At 39.7% G+C, this 25,127-nt stretch overlaps 1 protein-coding gene across 6 annotated transcripts in view; it reads left to right on the top strand.

Annotated features, from left to right (window-relative positions):
- mymx (myomixer) overlaps window positions 1-23,576 on the top strand; it is a 37,738-nt gene extending 14,162 nt beyond the window's left edge. For 2 of the 6 annotated variants that reach the window (XM_028468682.1, XM_028468680.1), the window contains exons 11-33: window positions 852-969; window positions 4,423-4,568; window positions 4,668-4,764; window positions 6,194-6,343; window positions 6,542-6,691; window positions 7,482-7,738; window positions 8,985-9,120; window positions 9,310-9,516; window positions 9,953-10,105; window positions 10,926-11,143; window positions 11,409-11,592; window positions 11,687-11,842; window positions 12,913-13,263; window positions 15,807-17,699; window positions 18,690-18,800; window positions 18,879-18,947; window positions 19,013-19,099; window positions 19,186-19,277; window positions 20,515-20,600; window positions 20,682-20,736; window positions 20,820-20,980; window positions 22,967-23,104; window positions 23,210-23,576. In XM_028468682.1, coding sequence (XP_028324483.1) covers window positions 852-969; window positions 4,423-4,568; window positions 4,668-4,764; window positions 6,194-6,343; window positions 6,542-6,691; window positions 7,482-7,738; window positions 8,985-9,120; window positions 9,310-9,516; window positions 9,953-10,105; window positions 10,926-11,143; window positions 11,409-11,592; window positions 11,687-11,842; window positions 12,913-13,263; window positions 15,807-17,699; window positions 18,690-18,800; window positions 18,879-18,947; window positions 19,013-19,099; window positions 19,186-19,277; window positions 20,515-20,600; window positions 20,682-20,736; window positions 20,820-20,980; window positions 22,967-23,104; window positions 23,210-23,472 — 5,278 coding nt within the window. In that variant the 3' untranslated portion in view covers window positions 23,473-23,576. Of the gene's footprint in view, window positions 1-851; window positions 970-4,422; window positions 4,569-4,667; window positions 4,765-6,193; window positions 6,344-6,541; window positions 6,692-7,481; window positions 7,739-8,984; window positions 9,121-9,309; window positions 9,517-9,952; window positions 10,106-10,925; window positions 11,144-11,408; window positions 11,593-11,686; window positions 11,843-12,912; window positions 13,264-15,806; window positions 17,700-18,689; window positions 18,801-18,878; window positions 18,948-19,012; window positions 19,100-19,185; window positions 19,278-20,514; window positions 20,601-20,681; window positions 20,737-20,819; window positions 20,981-22,966; window positions 23,105-23,209 lie in introns of those variants that run through there. The other 4 variants (XM_028468681.1, XM_028468683.1, XM_028468684.1 and 1 more) reach the window with 4 other exon arrangements.
- The last annotated feature ends 1,551 nt before the right edge of the window (window positions 23,577-25,127 follow it).

The raw sequence follows: 25,127 nt of genomic DNA, 5'->3' as shown, positions 1-25,127 counted from the left end.
GTTAAATCACTGTAGTTGTAAAGAAGGTAGAGATACAGATTAGTAAGCTACACAAAATATACTTTAAGATGCGTTTGTCAATTAAACAGGTTTGATAGAGAGTGAAGATCTAAGAGTTGAAATAACTAAAGCACTTATTTATAGTATACAGGTAAAAGATGCAGAGGTTGAAAGTTGCTGAAAGCCACAGACCAAACTCAATATGCTGCTCTTTCTACTTTGCATTGTCATTTTTCACTTTATTTTAGAATCTCATACTCAAAATAAAGAATATAACTTTTTGATGATAACATATCTTGTCTTTTATATATATTGTTTGTGTAATTCTGAATATTTCCTTTGAAACAATGAGCTGCGTTTTGCTTAAAGAGATAAAAGCTCATGTATTTTCTTACACTGCAGGGATTGTAGATAGTCTTAAAAATGAATCTCATTCCCTTAAAGCAACTTTTCCTGACAAGCTAAAGGGTAACACAGCCCTTCTTACAAGTTGCCAAATACAACAGAGTTTGATTTTATTACTAATAAAAGATACAGTTGGGAGTAATTTCAGTCCTTGGTTCCGACAACCATCTCCAGCAATCCGTTTCCAAACATGTCTCATGCTGAGAGCTCCTTATGTCGGTGATCTATCTTTAGATCTAAGCATTACATCACCTTGCCTTATCGGCTGCTTTTCATAAATATTTCAATCACATAACACAAACACTGGTAGAACCCTTCAGAACCATAATAGGAGTTCATCTCTGGCCTCTGAAGCCTTTCTGTCAGCACCGCAGTAAACTCCAGCTTCGTTAACTTTTCATGAGTGACAGAATCGCTCTCTCTGCCTCTGACTTCACTTTCTCCAGGGAAGATGCTGACCCCCTGACTCTGACTAGGGAACCCCACTGCAACATGGGAACGGAGACCAATGGGATCATGGGAAAAGAGGTGAAAGAGGAGCAGAATCGCCTTAAAGGCAGTGTGGTGAGTTACTTTTGTGTTTCTACTTGACAGACCCTTAAACCATGTTCTTGGGTTCTCAAGAGCAGTTCCAACAGAGCTGGCAGTGGATTAGTCGATCCTTTACCAGTCCTACCAAATCTGTGGCTGCAGAAAGTGACGCACTTTTGTCCTCTGGTTTGGAAAATGCCAGATTTACAACATAAGCATGTTTTTCCATGATAGTGTTTGACAAATATGGTGTAAAACAGTGGCTTCCTGTCTTGGAATTTACTGCGTCTTTTCCATCCTACCAGCAAGTTTAGCTGACTTTAAATAGCAACAATTGACGTCAAAGTAGTGACAGAGGTTTAATAAACATCCGACTGATATTTATTATAGTTTTTATTATACTTTTCTTTAAAAAAAAAAAAAAAAAAAATATGTCAGCAGGGCTCTGTTATTGATTGCTCTCACAGAGAATCTACATACTATAAATCTGTAAACCTTGGTTTCCATTCAAATACTGTGTATTCAGAGACTAAAGCATTAATACAGATAGCCTCATTTTATTTGGCCATAAACAAATACACAAAATGAATCCAAAAATACATAAAATTACAAGAAAAATACAAAAAATGACTCAAAACTTACAATTATAAATTTATCATTATTATTATTATTATTATTATTATTATTATTATTATTATTATTATTACTCTACTTGGCAGATAAAACATCTCTAATTCTGATTTTCTTTCAAAATGAGAAATAAATTACACAAAATCACAACAAGCAAATACAAAATGACTTCAAGAACACAAAAGTGAAAGAAAGAATACACAGAATTATTGGAAAAACATCCAAAAATACATTGTTCTTTCCTGTCTAATGTGCAGATTTGTCATTCTTCTAAATTCTGACATAATTCTTTGCAATAGTATAATGTCTTTTTCCAACTTCAAAGTCAACTTGTAATCCACAGACATGTAGCGTGTCCCATGATGCAGCGTTTATCTCCTTAAGGTCTATTAAGCTCCTGTCGAGGTTGGACCCAAATGCTCCAAGAACTGTTCTCATATCTTCCAATGTACCTGCTTTATGTTCATTTGTCAGATAATGTTCTACAGGCCTTTGCCGCGATAGGAACTTATTACAGTACCTCTGACTCAGTTGTAACTGGGACTACTGGCATGGCCGCCCAGGGTTGTTTTACAGCTCTTAGTCATCTTTATTGTGCTGGATGCTGCGTGGGTACTTGGTCAGTGAGCTGTAATCTGGACTATTAATGGGAGGTTTATTAGGAACAAATCCATACAGCCTAAAGGCCACGTTAAGCTCAGTGATTTGCCAAATAATGGGTTTGCTCAATATGTTCCATCCTGAGCATGTGTGGGTTTTTACTGGCTGTTCGGGTTTTTAACCAATGTCCAAAAACATGTTTGATTAATTTGGCGTTATACTTCTTGTGAGAACGATTGCGCTTATTTTTCTCCATTTGTTAAATCGGAGCTATGTCTGAACTTTTAAAAAAACTTGGTCAAGTGTTAACAATAGATTACATTTCAATACAAAACCTCCAACATACAGCATGTAAAAGCACGTATGACTCTGGTAGATGACGTGGGTTGCCAGTATGGGTCGTCTCTTTTTGAGAGTCTCAATCAGGGCTTTTTAGTGTCAGTGTGCATATGAGTTCATACACTCCACTCATTGGTTCTAGCAGTAGTTAGATCTCTTGTTTCTAAAGGCTATCATTTCTTGCTTTGGTTAATCTTTTCCAGATGATCAGAATAGAGAACAGATGAGCTTAGAGTTAAGTGATAATTCTTGGCTGACATCGTTTTATCACACATTGGAGAAATACACAAAGCACAAGGCAAGATGAAAAGTAAACACAGAGGAACAGCACGAAAACAAGCCGAAGATTGGAAGACAATTATTTACAGATCACACCAAATATGATGCAAACTAAAAGAGGATATCAGTTATCAAACATATTAACCCTCCTATTATCCTCTAATATACAAACACATTTTACCTTTGGGGTCAATCTGACCCCAGGGATATTTGACTCCAGAAAATTATTGACCACGTTTTTGTATCAAACACTTTATTTGTTGAATACATTAAAACCTTGATAATGAAATCTTGATCTGTTCTCTAGCGCCACCATCAGGCCAAGTCTTCTCAAATTTACTGAAAACATGAATGACCACAAGAATATGAACCCTACTGGTTGTACTGATGATTTGACCTTTCCTGCAGGACCACCATCAGGTCAATGGGGATGTAAGGTCATACATGGGTCACACACAGACTTGGGGTCAAATTGACCCCAGAGGAACACCAACGCGTGCAATATGTGTTCAGCACAATGAAATAATATTATCATGATAATTTTATGCTTAATCAATTGCACCCATCACTTTAAGAAAAGTAATGAAATATGAAGTAAAAAAAATAAAAGTCAACTATTATTTTTTGAATGATAAACATTGAATGGGTTCAAATTGACCCCGAGGAGGTGGGTTAATACGTTTTTAATGAACCCACAACTGGTTGTGAATGGGGCAAATAAAGAGTGGCCTCCACACAACATCATACAGGTGTCCACAATGTTATGGATATGGAACTAAAGGTCAGTGCAACACAACTGCATCTTAAAACTTGCATTAAGGTTCATTACAATCAAATGAAATGGAGTTGAAATAAGATAATACATTGGAATAAATAAATAAAGATAAAATAAACATTAGGTAGGTTTACCAACAGCTCCCATTTGTAACTTTTCTGCAGAGTCCTTTGGACAACCTTTAATGCACTCAGAGGGTCAATAAAGTACCTCAGTGGATGTTGATGTCTAGAATACATATTGAAATCCCCATCCTTGGCAGGGACCTGCTAAAACACTGCTGCATAGCTCGAAGCAGAGTCTAAGCTAGAAGGCTGTTTGAGATCACTGTCTGAAACTGAAACAACACAGCTGCTTTCATGAGAACGCAGGATAAAAACAGTTATATTTACATCATCATTGGCTCGCTCGCTTTATCACAGTGTAACTGCTAAGCTCCTTTAGACTCAATACATTCTTTTATGAAGTAATTTTTATTTATTCAACCTTTTGCTTTCATCTGAACCATTTGTCATAAGATTTGTTGACGTCAAACAGAAATAGCTTGTATCTTTAGCCTGGGCCTGGGTTGTTTCATAGACTATGGCCAAACTTTGTGAGTGTTCTTTGTGTCATTTCCAGGCGAGACTTTATCCTGGGCAGATGTCCATGTTGTCCAGCTTCCAACCACGTTGTAACATTCACATGAACAGAGGCTAGAGCAAAGCCTTATTGTCTACTCGCTACATAAATACCTCTCCTCTGGACTGTTTACACATCCGCTCAACATGTATTTGGTGAATGGTCAACAGAAAACATTGTTGACAATTCATGTTGTTGAGCTTTTGGAGTGCCTTTGACACACGTGTGCACTTTGTCCACAGAACACTATTGACAGTGAGAGTGGAAGGCAAACACAAAGGGTTCAGAATCAGGAGGAGCAAACGGCGAGGGACACCCCTCCACCAGGGGAAGACGGTCGCTCCTCAACCGCAGAGGCCGACGTCAGATGTCGTTCGATAGAAAAGAGGTGACGTGTTGGGCAGGCTTCTTGCCCTGCTTGTGACTTACTTAATGAAAGGTCTTTATGTAAGCCATAATGGGAGTCATGTCTGTATTTTCTTTGCAGCAGAAAGACTAGAGCTGAGTCCAAGCCTGCCAGTGCCTCACCAGGCCACCCACAGCTTCAGTCCCAGCTCCAGAAGTTTACCGTGTCTGCAGACAAGGTGACCTGACCTCTACCAGGCACCATGGAGCAATTTTCTTAAAACTTGTTGTAAAAGCCTCTTGTCAGTCCTTACAATTTTTTGATTTTGTAAGAAAACTAGAAATATGTTGTCAAGCAAAATTTTATCCACGACTGTTTGTCCTTATAGATGGTTTTCACGGCGCGTCATCAACCCGGAAGTCGCCATTTTGGAGATCAGCAGCAGGTTTACAAACAGCACACAATCGAGCAAACCCCCGAATTTTGAGAGGAGATGGTGAAATATTGCCGTGTTGGCTGTACTAATCAGTCAGACCGTGAAAAACATGTGGAGTTTTATAAACTGCCAAAAGTTATAACAAATCAGGGAGAACAATGTCTGCATTTATACATACACCAATAACAAATGGTGCAACAACGGTGAGCTCATCTCATGTCACTGCTCTCCGGCTGTAGAACTACTGACTATAAAATACAGACATTGTTCTTCACTGATCTGTTATAACTTTTGGCAGTCTATAAAACTCCACGTTTTTCACAGTCTGACTGATTAGTACAGCCAAACACATGACAATAGTTCACTATTTCCTCTCAAAATTCGGGATTTGCTCGTTTGTGTGCTGTTTGTAAACTGGCTGCTTATCTCCAAAATGGCGACTTCCGGGTTGATGACGTGCCGTGAAAACCCTCTATTGTCTAACTTGGGGGTCTTCAACACGTTGGAAATAGGGACATTTTTGGTTTGTAATGACAGTGAGTAATGTGTTATTTGTCTGATAAATTATGTCTAAACAGTTGCAGAGTTAATCAAAATCATTATCATTATTCAAATATTTACTGTATAGAAGTAATTTTTTTTATGAATTTTAATCAAAACGTAAGTATGTTTTCTAAATGCACTTCATATTGGAATTTATTAACAACCAATATTAACAATGATTACCTGTTGTTGGAAAAACATAATTACAAAAATGCCACATTTGTTATTTTTTGTTTATTGTGTCTTAAAAAGTTTGAGATGTTTGTTGCATTAAGATTAATTAAGTTGCATGATAGAAATACAAAAAGTTGGTGCAAAGACACACACTTATTTGTCCCACGGTATGTGAAAGTGAGTAGAACTTAACCCTAGAAACTTCCAAAGGGCTTAAAAATATCCATTTGTTTGGGGGACTGCTAGCTTTGCTACCTCTCACATCTTCAGACAAAAGTCCTGGCTTTGAGCTTCAAAACAGAGATGACTTATTTCTGAATTTCTGATTGGGTCAAATCACTTTTTTTTAATAGTGTCTTCATTCAAATCAATGATCTGACTTTTAGATACCAGGTGTTAGCACCACTAATAATTTTTCCCCCATTTTGAGGCCATCTTTTTGGAAAGATGACTATGTTTGCCTTTGCCTTGTTAAACTCTTTATCTGACCTTCTTTGCTCTGATTTGTCTTCAGACTTTGTCCTGGCTCAAAGACAATGTCTCCATGGCTACCCAGGTGTGTTCGATTGCCAGCTCCGAGGGCCTGGAAGCTGCCAAGAAGTGCCAACAAGCCCTTGAAAAAGAAATCCACATCAACAGAGCCAGGATAGAGGTGGTGAAAAGGGTAAACCATGACGTACCATTATATTCACCACTGTTTAAACAAACGCTCCGGATGAATGCATTCATTGAAAATATCGCTCACATTGAGTATTCCAGGCACAAATCATCTGCTGACGGCTCCTCTTTAGTCCTGGCACTTTGAATTATGTAGTTTATCCCTCATCACATGCTCTCACGAGTTTACCTAACGCTTCCACAGGAGGGCTACGGACTGGTCCGTGCACAGCACCCTGGTGGCACAAGGATCGAGGAGTTCCTCGGCCAACTTGAAGTCCTGTGGGAAGAACTGAGATGGAGACACCAGAGGAACGGAGCTTTCCTGAAGGCCTCAGAGGAGCTGGGATTTAGGGTACGAAAGCTGATACTTTACACCACAGGGTCAGGCTTTGCTAGCAGATTTATGTTTATGTTTAAGGCTTGTACTGCAGCTTCACGTTTGTTTTAAGCCTTTCATCTTCAAGTATTTTATGATCAATTGGAACAATTTATGAGGGTAAAAAAAAATGTCTATTTAATTTGATTAAAGAGAGTAGAAGGGACGAAAGTTGTTCAAAATCATCCTTGCTTGTGTTTCTATAGTTTAAATTAGGGCTGTTCTATATAGACCAAAACTCATAACTAGAAATCTTATCTCAAAATGGCGATAAACAATATAAATCTCCATATTTTTAACTCAATAAAGTCTTACTAGAAAGACAATTCTGGGTTAACTTTGCTGATGTTAAAATGCCACACACTTTTATTAACAAACAGCTGCAAAAAATGTGCAAGTTTTGCCTTTTTCTCTTTTTAAGTAAAGTTCTGTAGTGTGGCTTGTTTAGGGGAAGGTCTGGGTTAGGAAGCACTCAGAAATCTGACTAACTGTGCTTTACATGCTGTTCGTAGAAGTAGCGAAAGCAGCGACTCCTAAAACCAGTATTTGTTTATACAAAATAAGCTATAAAACAAAAATACATCGATATAGGCAATAATTATTTTCTGTATTGGGAAAAAAGAAACCTCGTTATATCTTGAATCTCGATATATTGCCCAAGCCTAATTTAAATGCATATGAAACTGTTTCATGTCTGAAGCAGAAAATACTTCTGCATTGTGAGAGGTAATGTAACCACTACAACCTTCAATTATCTGCTACATAGGTTGTTATGGTCCTCCAAGCTCTTGGTAATTTGGATGCCTGGCTGGAGTCTGTGGAGCTCTCTATGAAGGAATCAGCATTGTCCGTCGACCCCAAAACGATGAGCAGGGCTGAGAGAGAAAGTTGTCTGCTGGAGAGTGAGGTGGCCGCTCGTAGCCTGGAGCTCAGCGCCCTGAGGGAGGAAGTGGACCGCCTGCACGCCCTCCGTCACCAGCACACACAGGGGCTACCAGCGCGCATGGAGGAGGTGGAGAGAAAGTAGGTTTTTACCCTGGAGACGTGAGGAATAGCCCCCAGACATTTGTCATGCATGATTTATGGTCTAAAAATGAACAATCGGGTCATTCTTAGTGGTCTGGAAGTAAAGTCACTGTTTCCAAGAGGTCACTGCTTTGACTATGAAAAGAGATTATTCATAAAATCCCAATTTCTTTTAATAAGATAAACCATTTCACCCCATAAAACAAAATGTAAATACAACATGCATATTCACAGCCATGAGGTGCCTCCTTGTCGACGTTGGTACGAAGTAAACCCAAAGATCCAGTTTATTCATTTCTCACTCATGCAGCATTTAATGAGCTCTGTCCCATAGACCTCTGGAAACATGATGGAATCTTTGACTCTGACACACACTGACAATCTATTTGTGAAGCACATGTCAGAGCAATACCAAATTTTGCCTCTCTTCACTATGCATAAATGGACAGTTGTCAGTGGTTGAACAATTAACAAAGGCTAATGTTAAAAGTGCTTTTAATTTAGCGTTATTTGTCCAAAATAATTACACGTTAGAGTTTAGTGCTGTTGTACTCGAAACCGCATTTTAAAGGTGTTGCTCTTGTCTCAGACTCGATAACATATCTTTTCTCAATCTGAGAGGTACAAAAACTCATCAGTCCATCTTATTTCTAGTCAGAAATACCTCTGAACACTTACTTTAGACATCTTACTTTAAGATATTTAAAATAAATATTTATCAGTGGCTTAAAAAAATCATAGGATTTATTTACTTTTTGTAAGAATTTAGTTTTATTCAGTAGATTTCTGTATGTTGTGCTTCAAAACAGTTGCAGACACCTGGTTTTTGTTTGTCAAATGTATTTAAAAAGAAACTGAAATTAAAGAGAGAATGCTCTATAACCCTGTGTTTTTTTTTTTTTTTTTTTAAACAGATTTTTACGGTTTTGGTCTTTACTCGGTCTCGGCTTGTCTTGGCTCAGTTTAGACTCCCAAAAGTCTAGGTCTTGGTGTATTCTGGTCTCAGGAAAGTCTTGGTCTCAGTGCGGTCTTGAGTACAACACGAGGAAAAAATCAACCTCCTATATTTGTCTATTCTACAAACATTTTCAAATCAGAATGTGTGTATTTGACATATGGTCTATGATGAACATAACACCCAGTCGACTGATTGCAGTCTCTCTAACTAAGTGCTTCCTCTGAATAATGCTAGGTTGTATGATGTTGATGGTAGTTTCTAATTGTCTGTATTTGTGATTTCCAGGTACCATCGTGTCCAAAGTGCTCTGACCCACCAAAGTTCAGAACTGCAGGACACGCGCATGCTAACTGAGTTCCTTGAGCGGGTGGAGCTAGAGGAGAGTCAGCAGCTTAGCAGCAGTCGACACAGCCTCCATCAGGTGAGAAACATCAAATAAAGTGGAAACAAGGGGTTTATATAAAGCTTGTGGTGTGCACATGGAACCTTTTTAGCATGTTAGTCCCCCAGTACAGCTATTTTAGAAAAGCATCAGTTTTTAGTTCAGTTTGTATTAAAGATGCTATTTGTATCAATTAAATGACTTGATATCATTCTTTGTTCTCGACAGAATCTTCAGACTGAAACCTGCTCTGCTCCTAATCTTCTGGGGCTCCATAGCAGTAATTGTGGGGGTGGTGGAGGTGAACCTACTGTAGAATCAATGGGGGACCCTGTAGAGGAACTGAGAGAGGCTGTAGAGATGCTGAATGACACCGTGAGGGAAAGAGGCCGATCACAGAGCCATGACCAGGCAATCCAAGCCTTGCTGTGTAAGGTAGGAAGTAATGTAGCTTCTCTTACAGAACGCTCTTTAGCCAAACCCATGAAGGTGAAATAAAAGTTTAAACTCATGCATCACGTAGCCCAACATGCCCTAAAAGCCATCATTCTGGGAAGCATCAGCGTTGGAGGTATAGTTGTGGTTTATTTAAGGCCAGATTCACTGCAGTGTTGAGTTTGTAATGATCACAGATGATATGTAATGCTTGAAGACACATGTGGTTTTCTTTTTCTGTGGCCGTGTTTTAATAAAAAGAAACTACCCTCCACTTTCCTTTTTGTTGTATTTGTATGTAACATATAGAAAGAGAAGTCAGTTTATCACATTCAGAGACACTGAGCTGTATGGCATTGCCTTAGAATCGTAATAAATCATTAAGCTCATTAGTGAAAAACAAACTAAGCACTGGTGATGACTGTGTGTTGCCCAGCATGCCAGCTTGGCTGTTCGCATGGAGGAGCTTTTGTGCAACAGTAAAGAGCTGAGTCTGGACATCCTGGAGAAGGAGACGGATATGGCCGTTCAATGCGAGCCGGAGCGCTGTGGCCTGGGAGCTCTGCAGGAGAAGCAGGACCACCTGGAGGTGAGAACAACATGTTACGATCACAGCGTAAACACCTGAAATGATTCACCGCTGCAAAATTACCCCAGTTTTCTGTTACCTCAGCATTCCATCCACTTCTTACATTCAATTCCAACACATTTTATACCACAGTCACTTTCCTTTTAGGCCATTTTTTTTCACTGCTTAAAAAAAGGCCCAGCCCACCCTGCGTTGTTCTGTGTTTAATTTATTACATAAACTCAACTGTGTAATCGCACGCACACACAAAAAAAGCATGTAAAAGTTTATTATTCACACAAGATATTTATTTGCGCTCATGTGAGTCACCCTTTGTTTGCTCTCGAAGTGTGTATTTATGGTGAAATATGGTGTGGTGTGTGTGCGGAGGTCACTGAGATTGTAGATAAAGTTAATTCATTCACACACACACACACACACACACACACACACGTGTACACACAGCTGTCTGGACACAATACCATTGAAGAGCAGAAATCACCTAAACTCCCAAACAGAAATAGCTGTCGTCAGCAGCCAGGCATTCAAAGCTCTGTGTTCTCGAGGCTGTAACTCAGACAGTTCATGAAGTATTGCTCCCAGACAACCTGAGCACAATTAATTACTGCCTCGTCAAAAGAAGGAAAATGGCAAGCTTGCTATTGCGTGGCTGCCCATATGTGCACCATATGGGGGCCTCTCACTGAGTGCCATGCATAGAGCAAAGAAGGTGAAGTCATCGTCAAAGACACAATTGGTACAAGCTGTTTGACACCCAGTTTGAAATGAGATGATGGATTTTTTTTTTTTTTCGTTCTTTTTTTCTGGTGATTCCTCACAGATTGACTGTGAAATTCTCAGAGAGGAGGTAAAGGAGATGGAGGAGCAAGCGTCTCAGTTAAAGAAGATGTGCCCAGAGAGAATGCACATCCTGTGGGCAAAGGTCCAGGCTATGCTGCAGGCTGAGCGTGAGCTGGGACAGAGTGTGACAGAGAACAAATCCCATCTGAAAGAGTTTGTGCAGTGCCAGGACTTCTTCAGGAGCTACCTCTCCATGATGTAAGAAGGATGTGTGTGTGTGTGTGTGTGTGAGGATGTTTTATAATCCATTTGCTAGAACATCTGTCCTTTACAATGTCCTCAAAGACAAGAACAGGATGTTCTCTCAGTCTCCTGGGAGAGTAAAATTTAAGATGTGCTGAGAGTTTCCTGGGCTGAGTGTGACAAGGCGATCTGGTCTATCTCATGTTTAGTAAATGTATCGCTTTTCTCACAGCACCTCTTTTACCCCCCCACCCGACCCCTCCCTTTCTTTTCTCAACAGCTCATGGACTGAAGACACCAGATCAAGTATTTTCTCTGACACCGCTTTGCATCTTGGGAGAAACGGACAGAGACCTCTGGCGTCAGAGCTAGATATGCAAATCGAACAAAAATTTGAGGAGTTTGATGCACTTGCAGCCACAGGGAAGAATCTTTTAGACAACGGCCACCCCCTCACACCCATGGTAAGCAAACCAAAAACCAAAAAAGCACAGCTACAATAAGAAGAGATCCATGAGTTTATTTGGGGCTTCATTATTTATGTAATGTTACTTGCAGGTAGGAGAGCGTATAGAGGAACTCAGGAGCATGCTTGGGTGGATCTCTGTGCACTGGAGGGCTCAGAAACAACAGCGACTCCATAGAAATAGCAGAGTAGAGGATGCACAGGATAATATCTACTATGAAGCAGCAGCATGCCCAGCATTACCAGAGGTACTTTCTATCCTGTGAATGTTGAGTGCAGTAGTATAGTATAGTATAGTATAGTATAGTATAGTATAGTATAGTATAGTAGTATTTTTAAATATGAGTGTTCAATTTCTTTCCTCCAAATGAATACACTATTTAGGCCTCATAGATCAATAAATCAAAGAGTGTTTGCTCAAAAAAATGTAAAAACTTTTAATTGCTGCTCAAAAGTTTGTTTTGATCTCCACTGTTAACATTTGGTTTATTGACATTGTCGAAAAGTTTTGCACATTGCATACTTGGATGAGGCTGGAGTCTTGTAGATGAATGCATAGAAGTTTTTTTTACTGTAGTTTGTTCCCCTTCCCAGTATTCCCCGTCATAATCCCTCAATCTGTAGAGATTCTATTTCGGCCAGATCGGTTCTTTCTGTGTAAAGGGGTTTTTGCTGCATCTTTCAGTCCGTAAAAATACTAGGAATGTGTTGGACAGTCACTTTGGCTGAGTTTTGTGGGGTAAACACAATAAATCACGTGGGAATTAGGTAAAAGCACTCCTTTGCATCTGTTTACAGGACTGCAAAAGAGTCCTGTAAACGGACCCTTTTGCAGTCCGTTTAAAGGACTGTTTACAGTTCTCTTCCTACCAGGACCATCTACATTTTTTTTCACACAAATGATCTTTAATTTACTGATCTATGAGGCCTACATTTTGCTTTGTGTGATTTTAGGAGACAAAAACAAAAAAACAACTCCAGCAGCTTTAATGAACTGGTGAAAGTAAAAGTTGAAGAAATAGAGGGTTTGTGAATTCCCTCTTTAAATGTGAAAAAAAAAATTAGAAGATAAGTTTAATATATTTGAACTAGAAAAACTCAAGTTGTCACTGAATTGCAGTGGGTAACCTCCTTTTCTGCTATTACAGGTCATCTTCTCCAGCTAATGTGTTACTTTTTTAACTGAATGAATAAATTACTGTTAAAAGGGATCTGTATAAATCAGCATTATATCCGAAACATGTGTGCTTCTTACAAGTTTATAACATCTCAATCTGAAAATACAAAGTCATCTTCAGGATTTCCTTTCTCCACACAGAGTTCACTTTTCCATCAAAAGCTCCTCCAGTCTCAACAGCCCCAAGCAGCCAGCTCTTGTGAAGACACAACAATGACAGTGAGAGACATCCAGCCCTCATCCCCACTGCCCGGACATGTCGAGCAGCACAACGTGCAGCAGTCAGAAGACGGGTATGAGGTCATGAATCGAATCGGACCTGCAGGCGATTCTCCCCTCGCCGACATTGTGCTGCTAAAAGACAACAAAAGCCCACCTACGGGAGGCACGGTCAACCTCATCCTTAGCTTTGGTAAAACAGGAGACAGCCAGGTCACGGTGCTGGATCCACCTACCAGGACCAAGGAAGAGATTTCTGAGCCTCTCCATAGGGTGAGCAGCACTCTGTTCTACACACACTGCACCTTTAAATCACATCAGTGCAACAGGCTGCAAACCCATCTGCTATAAAAAAAAATTAGCTGACAAAGATGTCCAAGAATGATCTTTGAGGTTTAAGGTCTTTCCTAAATTATCCTGATATTTACTCTTTTCTTGGACTTCATCTCTTCTTTTTTTCTCCCCCCTTCGTTTTCTCCATCAGTTCAATGTGCCTCATTCTTCGGCCTGTAAAACCTTTTGGAGACGCTGCCAGGGGCTTTTGGAAAATACTTTTGGTAGTTTAAAGAGAAAGAGAAAAAGTTGTCGGCCGAGTGCAAATGAGGTAAACTGCCCCGTGTGAGCTGGCGCTGCATGCTGCGCCTCAGAGTGTCCTGGGACTGCATGATGTGTGGAGCTGTTCTGTTGAGGGTGGCATGATAAACACTAATCGGTTTGGTTTGCCAGCAAGAAAATAGAATGAGAAATAAAATAAGTTGAAACAGATTTTGCGCTTCATGATGAACCAGGCTGATTCCTGCTCTGTGCACAGTCTCAGCTGGTATTTGTTTTTAAAGGAAAGAGTTTAGGATAAAGCAAATATATAAATGAACTGTTTTAAGGTCAGCTGATAAAATACCTGAGCTGTCAGGTCCATAGACAACTGTGACGGATTAAAGCAGTGGTTCTGAAACTTTTCAGCCCATGACCTCCAAAATAAAGGTGCCAGAGTCAGTGAACCCCCACTGTACCTGAAGGTGGTTTAAAACAGACATGAACATTGAAGAACAGTCACGTGGAGACAGGACCATCTATAAGGAGGAATAAAGGGGAGAGTTTTTTGGGGCCCATCCATATAGTCAACAAAATTATGCTCCATTGTTCTATGAATCTCTGATAATCACATTTATTTACTTATCTGAAGAATATCTACTATTGTCCAGGAAGTTTAAAATGATTTGCACTGTTGTATGTAGTCATCTTAAAGATGTAAATCATTGTTTTAATCGGAAATAAAATGGGTTAAAAGTGACCAAAAATGGTGGAAAAGGTGGTGAAATGGGATTTTAAAAACCACAGAAAATGGTTAAAAGTTGCTAATTAGAGTGGCTTAAAATGGACAGAAAAAGTGGTAAAAAGGGTTCCGAGTGTCAATATTGTTTATGTATTTATTCATTTATAGGATAAACCCCTTGAAATATGGCAAAAAAAGAGTGATAAAAAATAGGTTAAAATATGGCCAGTTTGGTGTAATTGCAGAAAAAGGGTAAACATAAGCAAAAATGGACTCAAATCGTTAAAAAATAAATATTCTTGAATTTTCTTGAAGGCATCTGGTAATCCCCTCCCAGTGTCTCGCGAGCCCAAATCGGATCCCAACCCCAAGGTTGAGAACCCCTGGATTAATGGAACCTAGCATCGGAAAGAGATGCCTATAAAAGGTAGAGACAGAAAGGTAGTTCAAACTGCCTGCAACTCATTTTTGTAACAGCAATTGATGTAACAGCAAATTATTTCTTCTGATGTAAAACATCAGAAGAAACATAAAAATGAGTCATCTAAATGTGCCTGACTCTGAACAACTACAAGCCACCGCCGCAGCTGAACAAGGGGGAGTGGCAGCTGTGCAAGTTTTGTTGGAGCGAATGAAAGACCCGTCTTCACAAAAACCTGTCAACGGTCATTTTTTCATTCCAGCACTTCTTATGTAAACTCCCGACTATTGATTGAACTCCCTTTAGAAAGTTAAACAATGAGTCTGTTTCATTTCAACTCCACTTTTTCTCTGTTATTGAATTCATTTCGAAATATAAATGAGTCAGGATGGGAAAGTGGAAAGCATTGACGACAGAGACAGAGTGCAGGTGATGAGTTAGAAAAGCACAAGCATTCGTCTCCCAGTGAGGAATGTTGACAGAAACCTTCTTGGCTCCCCCTGTCATATCATCACAAGTCTGATGGAAACCTGGTCGTGGCTCTCGGCGACTGTGCTGTAAGTGTGTGTGATGTGAACTAAGTGATCTCACCCTTGTTTCCTATTAACAGCCATTCCTCTTAAATGGCTCCCAGTAGGAGTGCCAGTGGAGGTGCAGTCATTAGACGGAGAACTGGTGTTGAACTTTCTAGAAAGGCCCCCAGACTGAACCAAGATTTATAATCTGGGGCTTCCACAGAAACAAGAGATTAGTCACACAGTTGAAAGGTCAAGACATACCAGCTGTATATGACGGCATGCAGGGCGACATGTGATTCTGATTAAATCTTCTAAGAGTGTAAATGTAATCCAATTAATCATCTTTTCATCTTTTTTTGGCAGATTTGTTTATTCTTTCCATTTGCATTGTTGTGGGGGAAACTCATACGTTCTTGATTCCAATGATTTCTTGGATGCTGCAGCTGAATGTCTAGGTTTGGTTTTCATGTGCTCATTCATCTGTAACGCATCAAAGAATCTCTTGTTCTCACAGAGAGGCCTCAACCAACAGCACGCACTAGTCCTATGGGGTTAACCATGAGCTCCAGCTCATGTCTCAAACTTGTTTTTTCTCTTCCTTTAGGTAAGTACCTACTTGCATGTGAAGGATACCAACGTGTCAGTGTCCCCCGTGTATGAGAGCATCAGCCTACCCCGTCTAAAAGGTCGCCCTGCGCCCTCAGCCTCCCCCACCTTCATGCTACCCTCCTCTATTCCATCTTCGTTGTTGCCTGCGTCACAGACGAACAATGTAACCTTCCATCCCTCAACAATAAACAGCACCGGCTCCATCTTCAGTAGCCTCAAACGAATGGGGAAGAAGAGGAAAAGGAAAAGAGATACCCGCCGGCATACTATTCAAAAAATAATGGGAGTAGAGGATCAAACAGATACAATTCCATACGACACACATACATGGCCGCTAAAGGAAGGTCGAAGGAGGAAGAGTTCGATCAAGAATGATGGCGTGAAAGCTTTGGCCTACATGAAGAATCCATTGCTAAAAGACATTGACACCGACTGTTCTGGAGAGTACTGCATTACTCCATATGCTGTATCAGCAGCCGGGCCCAGCACAGGTGAGGTGAGGAGCCACTGCAGGTTCCTCTCTTTAGGCTCAGTGCTCAGCTTTGACCTACCCAAGGACATGACCCTGATTCCCAGCATTCAGGACATCATCACCATCGCTCCCCCAGAGTCAAGAAAAGGAGGAGGGGCAGATGCAGACCCTCTATCTCAGAGACACACTATCCTGAGCTCATTTAGACAGACTCGACCCACTGCTGCTACAAACACTTCCCCTGGTGTCCAAATATCAGAACAGCAGCCGTCGGTTGCACAAACAAAGCAGTCTTTTGACGACAAATGTTTCCAACACTCTTTGAAGGAAAATGAGGATCAGACTGTCCTATGTAATGACCTACCTACTCCCCATTTTACTCTTTATAAGGACCATGAACAAGAGTGGGACAAAATGTCAGAGATTCCGACGAGTGCAGCTGAGAAGATCGGGAACATTCAGCTTTCCCAGCAGACTCATGCACCAATATATGTAAACCAATGTCCCACTTCCACTCCAGCTGCACAAAAGCACATGTTGTGCCCAAGTGTCCACACACAGATCCGAGACCTGGACGGACATCTGTATCATAAATGCCTTAGGGACAAAAGTGCACGTGAAGGGAATCAGGAAGTTCACTCAAACCAGGCCACTCAAATGACTGTAAATCTAAAGTCAACGTTGAGCGTAAACGTCCGACAGGATTCTACAGATTCTGGTATCTCCACCTCCAGTAACATCAAGCTTTGCTCCGAAGCTCCATATCCTGATGGTGTGTATCCAAAGGCAGTAGTAGGGAAAATTGTATCTTTTGAAGTTGGAGGTATTGACTGCACTGATTCCAATCAGAACAGTGCTCAGTCTTTGGCAGAAACAGAAACGGAACCCATTCAGCTTGATCACAAGCTGTTTCAGGAAGTAGAAGAAGAGCTAGAGGACATCTGGAACCAAACAACCAAGTGTAGGGAGAGCATCTGTTCAGACATCATGTACCAGTCAGACCAAAGAGATGCTGAACTCACCCACCAAAGTGGAACGGCCACCAGTGACTCCCAGTCTGGGAATACGTCACCTGGGCTCTACAGGAACTTGATCACAGCCTCAGCTCCAAACCTTCTTGTGGCAGAGTTCAAACTTCCCTCAGACATTCAGAGCCTGCTGAGTTATGACAAAGGACTGAGTCCCAAAAGTGTTCTTCATCCGTTCAGAGGGAACAGGAGGTCATGGGCAGCGTTTCCTAACAGGGAGCCAACCAGCAAGACTTCAATGGTGGTGAACGAGACCACATCAGATCCAGTAAAGCTGCCAGATGTAGGGGACGATCAAAGATACATTTACCAGTATAAAGAGGATGAGGAGGAGGAAGAGGAGGGAAAGGTGGGGGGAAAGGCGGACGAAAACACAAGTTGTTTGAAGGTAAGGTCAGTGTTATGTACCATGATGTACTGTGAAGAGTACTCAGTCAGAAAGGGAGAACACCTTATTGTCTTCTTCTCTTATTGTTTTATCTCTACGTCAAAGACATAACAAAGACATAGTTACCTTGGAAACTGCTAATATAGTTAAGTCTAGTCTGATTTGGTTTGAATAGAATTAAGTGATAACTCCAAGTCTGCATTTACAGTCAATTATCAAGTAAGCTAATAAGGGTTATTTTCATTGCACTTTGCACCAATCACATATAACCTCAGAGAGAGAACAAATTCAAACTCATACATTTTGAATAAAAGTGAAGAAACAGTACACACGGACATCTATGAACAGTTTATAGATTTACAGTGAGAAAGGATATATACTATAGATAAAGACAACTTTTGTTGACTCATGAGTACATCCCCTTGTGGTCAGTCTACTGCAAGTGTAAATGAATGTCCAAGCCTGTTCTTTATCATTTCCAGTACATTTAACTATTCAATAAGTTGTATTGTAAGATATATACTTGAAATTAACAATTATTTCAGCTGATTAAAAAAGCCAACCCTCAACATTTAGAAAGAGTAGCTGTTGTTTGAATAGCCTCTAGCTAACAACTAGTTTAGCTAGCATCAGGCAAATTGTTAGCACATCAAGTAATAGGTAAGATAATTTTTTAAATGACATTTAAAGTGCATAAAGTGCAAATCCAAGATCACTTTTAACGCTATCGTAAGGATTCACTTAGACTGAAAGACTGAAGTATAAATGAAGCGAAATATGATTTAAGAATCTCATCAAACAAAATATTGTGGAAATCTCTTAAATTTGTTATTACAAATGTATCAAACTGCACCTGAATCAATGAATAGTTCTGTCAGCATTATTATATGAAGACATTTGTGTTGAAATTCATCTTTACTGCTGTTTTCTTTTGTTTTTTTCTGAAAGTGCACACTTTTAAATCATTGTTATTTATCTGTGTCTGAACAGGACCAGTCAATGAGTCAACTGTCTGTTCACATGAAACTGGATGAAGCTCATCAGCAAAGATCAGAGGATGAAGAGCAGCTGATGACCACAAGAGAGCGCTGTTTCTCTCTGGTAAGCTCCACTGTCATCCATTAAAAAGAAATATTGTGTGGTTTGCCCCTGTTTTTTTCAACATGGCAAATGTTTCAGAAGCCTGAGCTGCACTCTATGGAGGGGACGCTGGAGAGGAAGCAGAAGCTGCAGCTGGGAGGAAAGAAGGTAGGAAACGTCAGCAAATATAAATCCTTCAGTCAGCAACATGCACCCTTATCTTATTTTTACAGGCTTTTTCCAGAGGCTGGAACTGCTACCACGCTGTGCTTTTCAGAAACACCTTGTGCTTCTACCAGCAGAGAAAAGACACACTGCGGGTAGGCTAAACAATTAATAAAGAAATAACTCTAAGACAAGAGCACAGGGAGAACATCAGACATAAATAATAGTTATTGTGTTTCAGAGTTCTGCATGTGGCCTACCGCTGAACCTCGCAGGCTCTGAGTGCTCCCCAGTCCCTGACTACAACAAAAAACCCAACTGTTTCAGACTACGGTAAGACCAGATATCACCAGGTTAGACCAGGTCAGTGAACAGAAGGACCAACAGAACAGGATAGAGAGATAGAACATCAAAGAGTCTCAGACTAGTTGAGCCGTGAACCACAGATCAGGAACTGCCATCATCAGCTTCACGACACCTGAAACAGAGAAGGGAGAGGAGAAGGCACTGACTGCAGAAAAACATGATACATTATTATCAAGTCAGCCTGCCTTGGCCTTGGGCCTCACACCCAGTGGCCTAGTCAACACTTATTATAAAGGTGACGAATCTCCTCCCATTTCTTGCTACGCTAACAGCGACTCCAAGGTCTGTAAATGCGACCCATTTATAGACAAACTCATATCTGTTAGGTTATGTTATGATTCAGTCCTGTTTATGCAGACTGTAAATCATAACCAGCTACGTCAGAATTTTAATCTCTTCTCATTTATTGAACCAGTAAATGCGACAGATGAGCCCATGTCCGCTCTAGCGATTAGATTATGTTATGATTCAGTCCTTTATTATTGAACAATTACTTTCAGTTTATTTGTTTGTTTAAGTCTAACAAAAAAGATATTCATGAATATAAATCCCAATTTAGAAATATATAACAAGAATGTAAGTTACCTTTCTCAAATAATACTCTTGAGTTAATCTAGAAAATATGTCTTGGAATGCTAGATTTTTCTCAACATTAATGAAATAGTTATCCAATATTTATTTAAAGCGCCCATCTTAAATATAGAAAATATACACTACCAGTCAAAAGTTTTAGAACACCACACTTTTTCCAGTTTTTTACTGAAAATTATTCAGTTTATTGTGTCATTGCACTCTGAAATGAAAGCATGTGTGTTCCATCACTGCTTTTATGCAGACAGAGGGGGTTGTACTGAAAGTAACCAAGAACAGTTGGAACACCTGTAGGAATCAGTAGCACCAGCTTTCAATGTTGATTCAACCTTCATTGCTGCAGAACAGCTTTAAATTGTTTACCCACTTTATGTTTCTTGAAAACGGCCCATTTGTATAATTCTGAAATGTACATTATTTTTCAGGTTTGGGTGACCACACCTTTTTTTTAACCTCTGGTTGTTCAGTACTTACCTTTGAACCATTTCAAGTTATTCATTGGACTTTCACGACTTAACTGGAAAAATTAGGGTGTTCTAAAACTTTTGACCGGTAGTGTATGTAAATTAATTTCTTGTTTTATGGAGATCTTTTATTTGGTTTTTTTTCCCAGGCTTCGTGATGGCTCTGAATATCTGTTTAACACCCCCTCACGTTTTATGATGAAGAAGTGGATAATGAAAATCCAAGCAAGTACAGGTAGCTATAATTATTTCAGATGTCATATATCTCTTATTACTTGTTTTAATTATTCCATTTATTTATTCCTTAATTTTAAAGGACAACGGGAATTTGTGTCACCATCACCAGTGGATCAACAGCCCGCGTTATCTTTGTAAGACGAAAGTGGAACAAATGAATCTGTGCGAAATGCTTGAAATGATCGTTGATCTTACATAGAGTCTTTCTCCCGTTCAGGAAGCCGTCCTTCTGCTGTAGCCATGAGGCTCCGCCCACTTCCCACTGCTCCCCTCCAAAGGACGTCACCTGGACATTCCCCAGAAACAAACCACTCAGCAGCAGCCAGACTAAAGAAATTGTCGTCCTGACCAGAGAGTTCAGTCACATGACTCAGAGTGGTAAGAACCAATAGATGCTGGTTTCAATCCATCAATTGGGTTTAGAAGGAAAGAAAAAGGAGGAGAAGTAAAGTGAAATCTAACAGGACATGACAGCAACAACAAAAATAAAACATCTCTCACAATTTAGAAGATTGTGATTCATTGAACAACATCGCTGAGACACATGCTCATCTTTCAATATGTGATAAAGTTCATTCTTACAGAGAGAACAACAGGAAAACAAACAGGTTTCACTATTCCTGTCGAGGAAAGGAACTACGAGAAGCAACTTAAACTACAACATGGGAAAATAATATTATACAGAAATTATAGATGTTTTGCAGCAATGGTTGGAGAGATACATTACTGTAAAAAATTATGATTTATTGGAGCCATAAGTGAAAAACTGATGTTCAGAAATGCCATTTTTGCATTGACTCCAATTGTTAGCATGAAAGCGAAATTTAAAATGGTGTAAACATTTAAATTTTTTTGATAAAATTCTGATATTTTCCAAACATCATCTACCATGACTGCAACATTTTGTCATTTTTTATGAACATAGAAAATATATTTTTGCAAATATATGCGTACATCATCATTGACAGTCAAACATTTTAAAGCACTGTAGGCTCAATTTTTGACTAATGAAAAATCTATGGATTATTTACTGTATGTAGGACAGTCTGAAGATGAGCTGTAGCAAGTTTGGTGTTGATTTCGCAAAAATTTGTCAGAGAAGTTTAATTTTCAATAGGTTAAAATGTTCAAACGTTTCTTCACTATTGGGGCTACAGTTTGGTGAGTTGCTAATCTGTACCACATGTGGCTTATTTGCTATGAATTTTCTAAATCTTAGACTCTAGAGGCTTGCTGTAGCACCACCTTTCGGACGATTGGCCTGTTTTTGCTGCTGAGGCAATCTGTTATGGGACTGGACTTTTGTGCAAAATTTGGTGATTGTTTGAGCATGAGAAGCAAGATTTCATTGAAAGAAGAAGAAGAAGGTGCATGATATCATAACATGGAATATTGTGTTTGTGCTATACCTCTGATACAATTCAGTGGTGGCTGGTAATTTTTTTTATTTTTTGTTGTTGGTAGTGGGGAGGGGGTTAAAACTCAATTCTTAATATACTTTTACTGTGCAGCTAGTAAAAGTATGTTAATCATATTGTAATATTTATCTGGTTAATAAAAGGTAAATATAGAGGGATTAGAATCACGGGGACACTGGCCACCTACTTAAGACTTTGGTGGCAGCAAAATTTTGTCTTCAAAAGCATTTTTTTTTTTTAAATTATTTTATTTCCAATTAAGATTTGACGTGCAAAAGGAATGTTCCAGCATTTAATTGTGTGAGAGTCCACGTAGTTAATTTCAATCAAAATAATATATTGCGTAAAAAAGATGTGAGTTGCAGTTGCTTCCCCTCCTTTGACCTTCTCTCCTTCTCCCGTTTTTTGGCCTGGTTTTCCTTTCTTAAGGAAAGATATAATTTCCTGCTGCTGTCTATCTCCTGCTCTTTGTCGCATCCACAGTTCAGACTACCTACCGCAGCGTGCGGCAGAAGCACATGCGGGTCGTTGCAAGGACCCTGATGCAGCATGAATAAATGTTTTTAGTGCGAAACTATGCTTAACAACCATCTTGTTTTCACACAGGGCCCCTTTTATTCCAATATCAATAATCCAACAATGTTTAAACTGCATTTTTGTACATACTGTATATGTAAAACAGACTTCTGAAGGCCCCCCTCTCCCTGGCTTGTGCCCTGGGTACTCAGTACCCTTTTATCTCCCCAGTCTGATGCCCATGCATAAGGGCCCTTTTCCATGTGTGCTCATCTCTCATTGAAGACAGCGTTCAAAGATTGTTGTAATTAGAAAAAAACACCACTTGGGGGCGCTAAAGCACTGGTGCACTCAACTCCACTGAGTTGTCAGTTCATACATGCTCTCATGCTCTCAGAGCCTTATTTTTCAAAATATTTCCCCCTTTCAGATGACGATGAAGGAAGTTTGAAGCACACGGTGACTCAGCGACTCTCTGGTGGACTCAAAGACATCTGCTCTCCTCCTCTAGCATCCTGTGGTCAGGACTGGCTCAGCACCAAGCGTCGTTCCCACTCTTTTACATCAGGTTGGCTGGGTGCTCCTATCAATACAATAACAGGCCTGTGAATCACACACAGATGTTTACTTCCGTATCTCTCATCGCTCTCTGTTTTGTTGTCTTTAATCCAAGCAACCTTCCAGAAGATCAAGCCTGTCCTGCAGACACCTGGAGGAAAATCCCCAGAAAGAGGCTCCAACTACTGTGTAACACTTGTAGTGGGAGACAAGTCATCCATCAGCCCCTCAAGGAGCAGAAGCTCTGAGCCTCCACTGCTGGCCACAGCTGGATGGCAGCAGGACCCCCACCACAGTTCTCCTCTGACCTACACCAGCCTGCCCAGGCCACCAAACAAGTCCGTCTTCAAAAAGATCTTTGGAAAAAAGGATTTCTAATGTTACTGATTGTTGGTTCCACTGGGAAGAAAATCTAACGTGCAGTGCACAAATAAAGAAAAAGCAACTACTGAGTGTATTTATAAAGAAAACATCTACCACAACTTTATTTTTGACGTGCTTGATATGTTTCACATCTTTTATTTTGTTTGCATTTTTTTTTTTACTCTTCTTTGTTTACACTAAAATCTGGTGTGTGTGTGAGTGTGTGCTTCCTCTGATTGTTGTATTATTGAAGTAACAGTGTGTATTTAGTAAAACTGCTCCCAGTAACACTAATATTGACTCGTGGTGCTTGCAGAACTTAATTTACACCAGTGGTTCCCAACCTTTTTTGGATCGTGACCCCATTTCGATATCACAAATATCAATTTTTTTTTTCTTCTTCTTCAAGAATAACTTTTATTTTTTACTTTATAACTTATTTGTATGACTAGATTAATAATTGAGAAAGTTTTCATTAGAAAAGAATAATGAATTAAAACAATATCGATTTTTTTGTTTATCATTAACTTTTTTTTTTTACGAAACATTTCAATGGACCCCATTTAAAATCCAGGCGACCCCAAATGGGGTCACGACCTTAAGGTTCAAAAACCCTGATTTACACTCTTAACACGAAACGTGAAATGCACCAAAAAATATGGCTTTCTTATAAAAATGGAGTTTGATACTGCTTGAGCTGTTTTGACTAGACTTTTTAATATTACTTATTAATACAATAAAGTCTACACTTATTAAAATGTTTTTCAAAAATGAAACTGTGCTTTGGCTGTGATTATATTTATATTACAGTAATGTGTTGAGATAACAGTGGTCTTGCTGTCTGTGATTCAAGCCTGTTTGTTATCTTTGAAGAGAAAAGGGATTAGATGAACCAGGAGATTAAAGGCCAAGCCGGGCTAGGAACGTCTTCACTTCATTATTCTCTTATTTTTACATATTAAAACCCCGACACCATTCAGACAGACATCATACAAACAAATGCATCATTGCTGCGCGATTGCTGAGAAAGAGGCTGCATAATGAGGCCTGTGCATTAGAGGCATCACAAAAAGATGCTGTTTAGCATTGAAAAATATTCAGTAAATCTAACAGATGTCGCACAAAGAGTAGTTACAGCAGCAGCAGCAGAGTGAGAATAGGGTTCGGCTGTTGGAAGTACAAAGAGTGGAAATTGTAAAGGAAATGTGTGTGTCTTGAACAAAGAATTAAACCTCCATGGTACTTTTGTATTGGACTGAACTTGAATTAATCTAGACTTCTATTGGAAATGCTTTGAGTCTGGCAAAAACAATCATTCTAGAATTTGCCTTCCTGATCCGCTCTAGACTTTGCTTGCATGTTCACACCAACTAAACAAGGCGGACTGTCCAGACAAACAAATGCTGGAGAATTCAGAATACTGCAGCCAGAATACTAACAGATACAAACAGGAGAAAGCCTATTTCTAAAGTATTGGTCTTCCCTTCTTTGACTTCTTGTAAAATGTAAGATAGAGTTTAAAATCCTCCTGTTAGCATACAAAGCACATCATCAAGCTCCTATGTGTCTTAGAGACCTGTTAGTGCCCTATCATCCTGGCAGAATACTCCGCTCTCAGTTTGCTGGTCTTCTGGAAGTTCTTAACATGTCTAAAAGTAGAACAGGAGGCA

Source organism: Gouania willdenowi, chromosome 15 (assembly GCF_900634775.1).
Source record: "Gouania willdenowi chromosome 15, fGouWil2.1, whole genome shotgun sequence".
NCBI classification, from domain to species: Eukaryota; Metazoa; Chordata; class Actinopteri; order Blenniiformes; family Gobiesocidae; genus Gouania; species Gouania willdenowi.
This window is presented reverse-complemented; position numbering and strand designations above follow the sequence as displayed.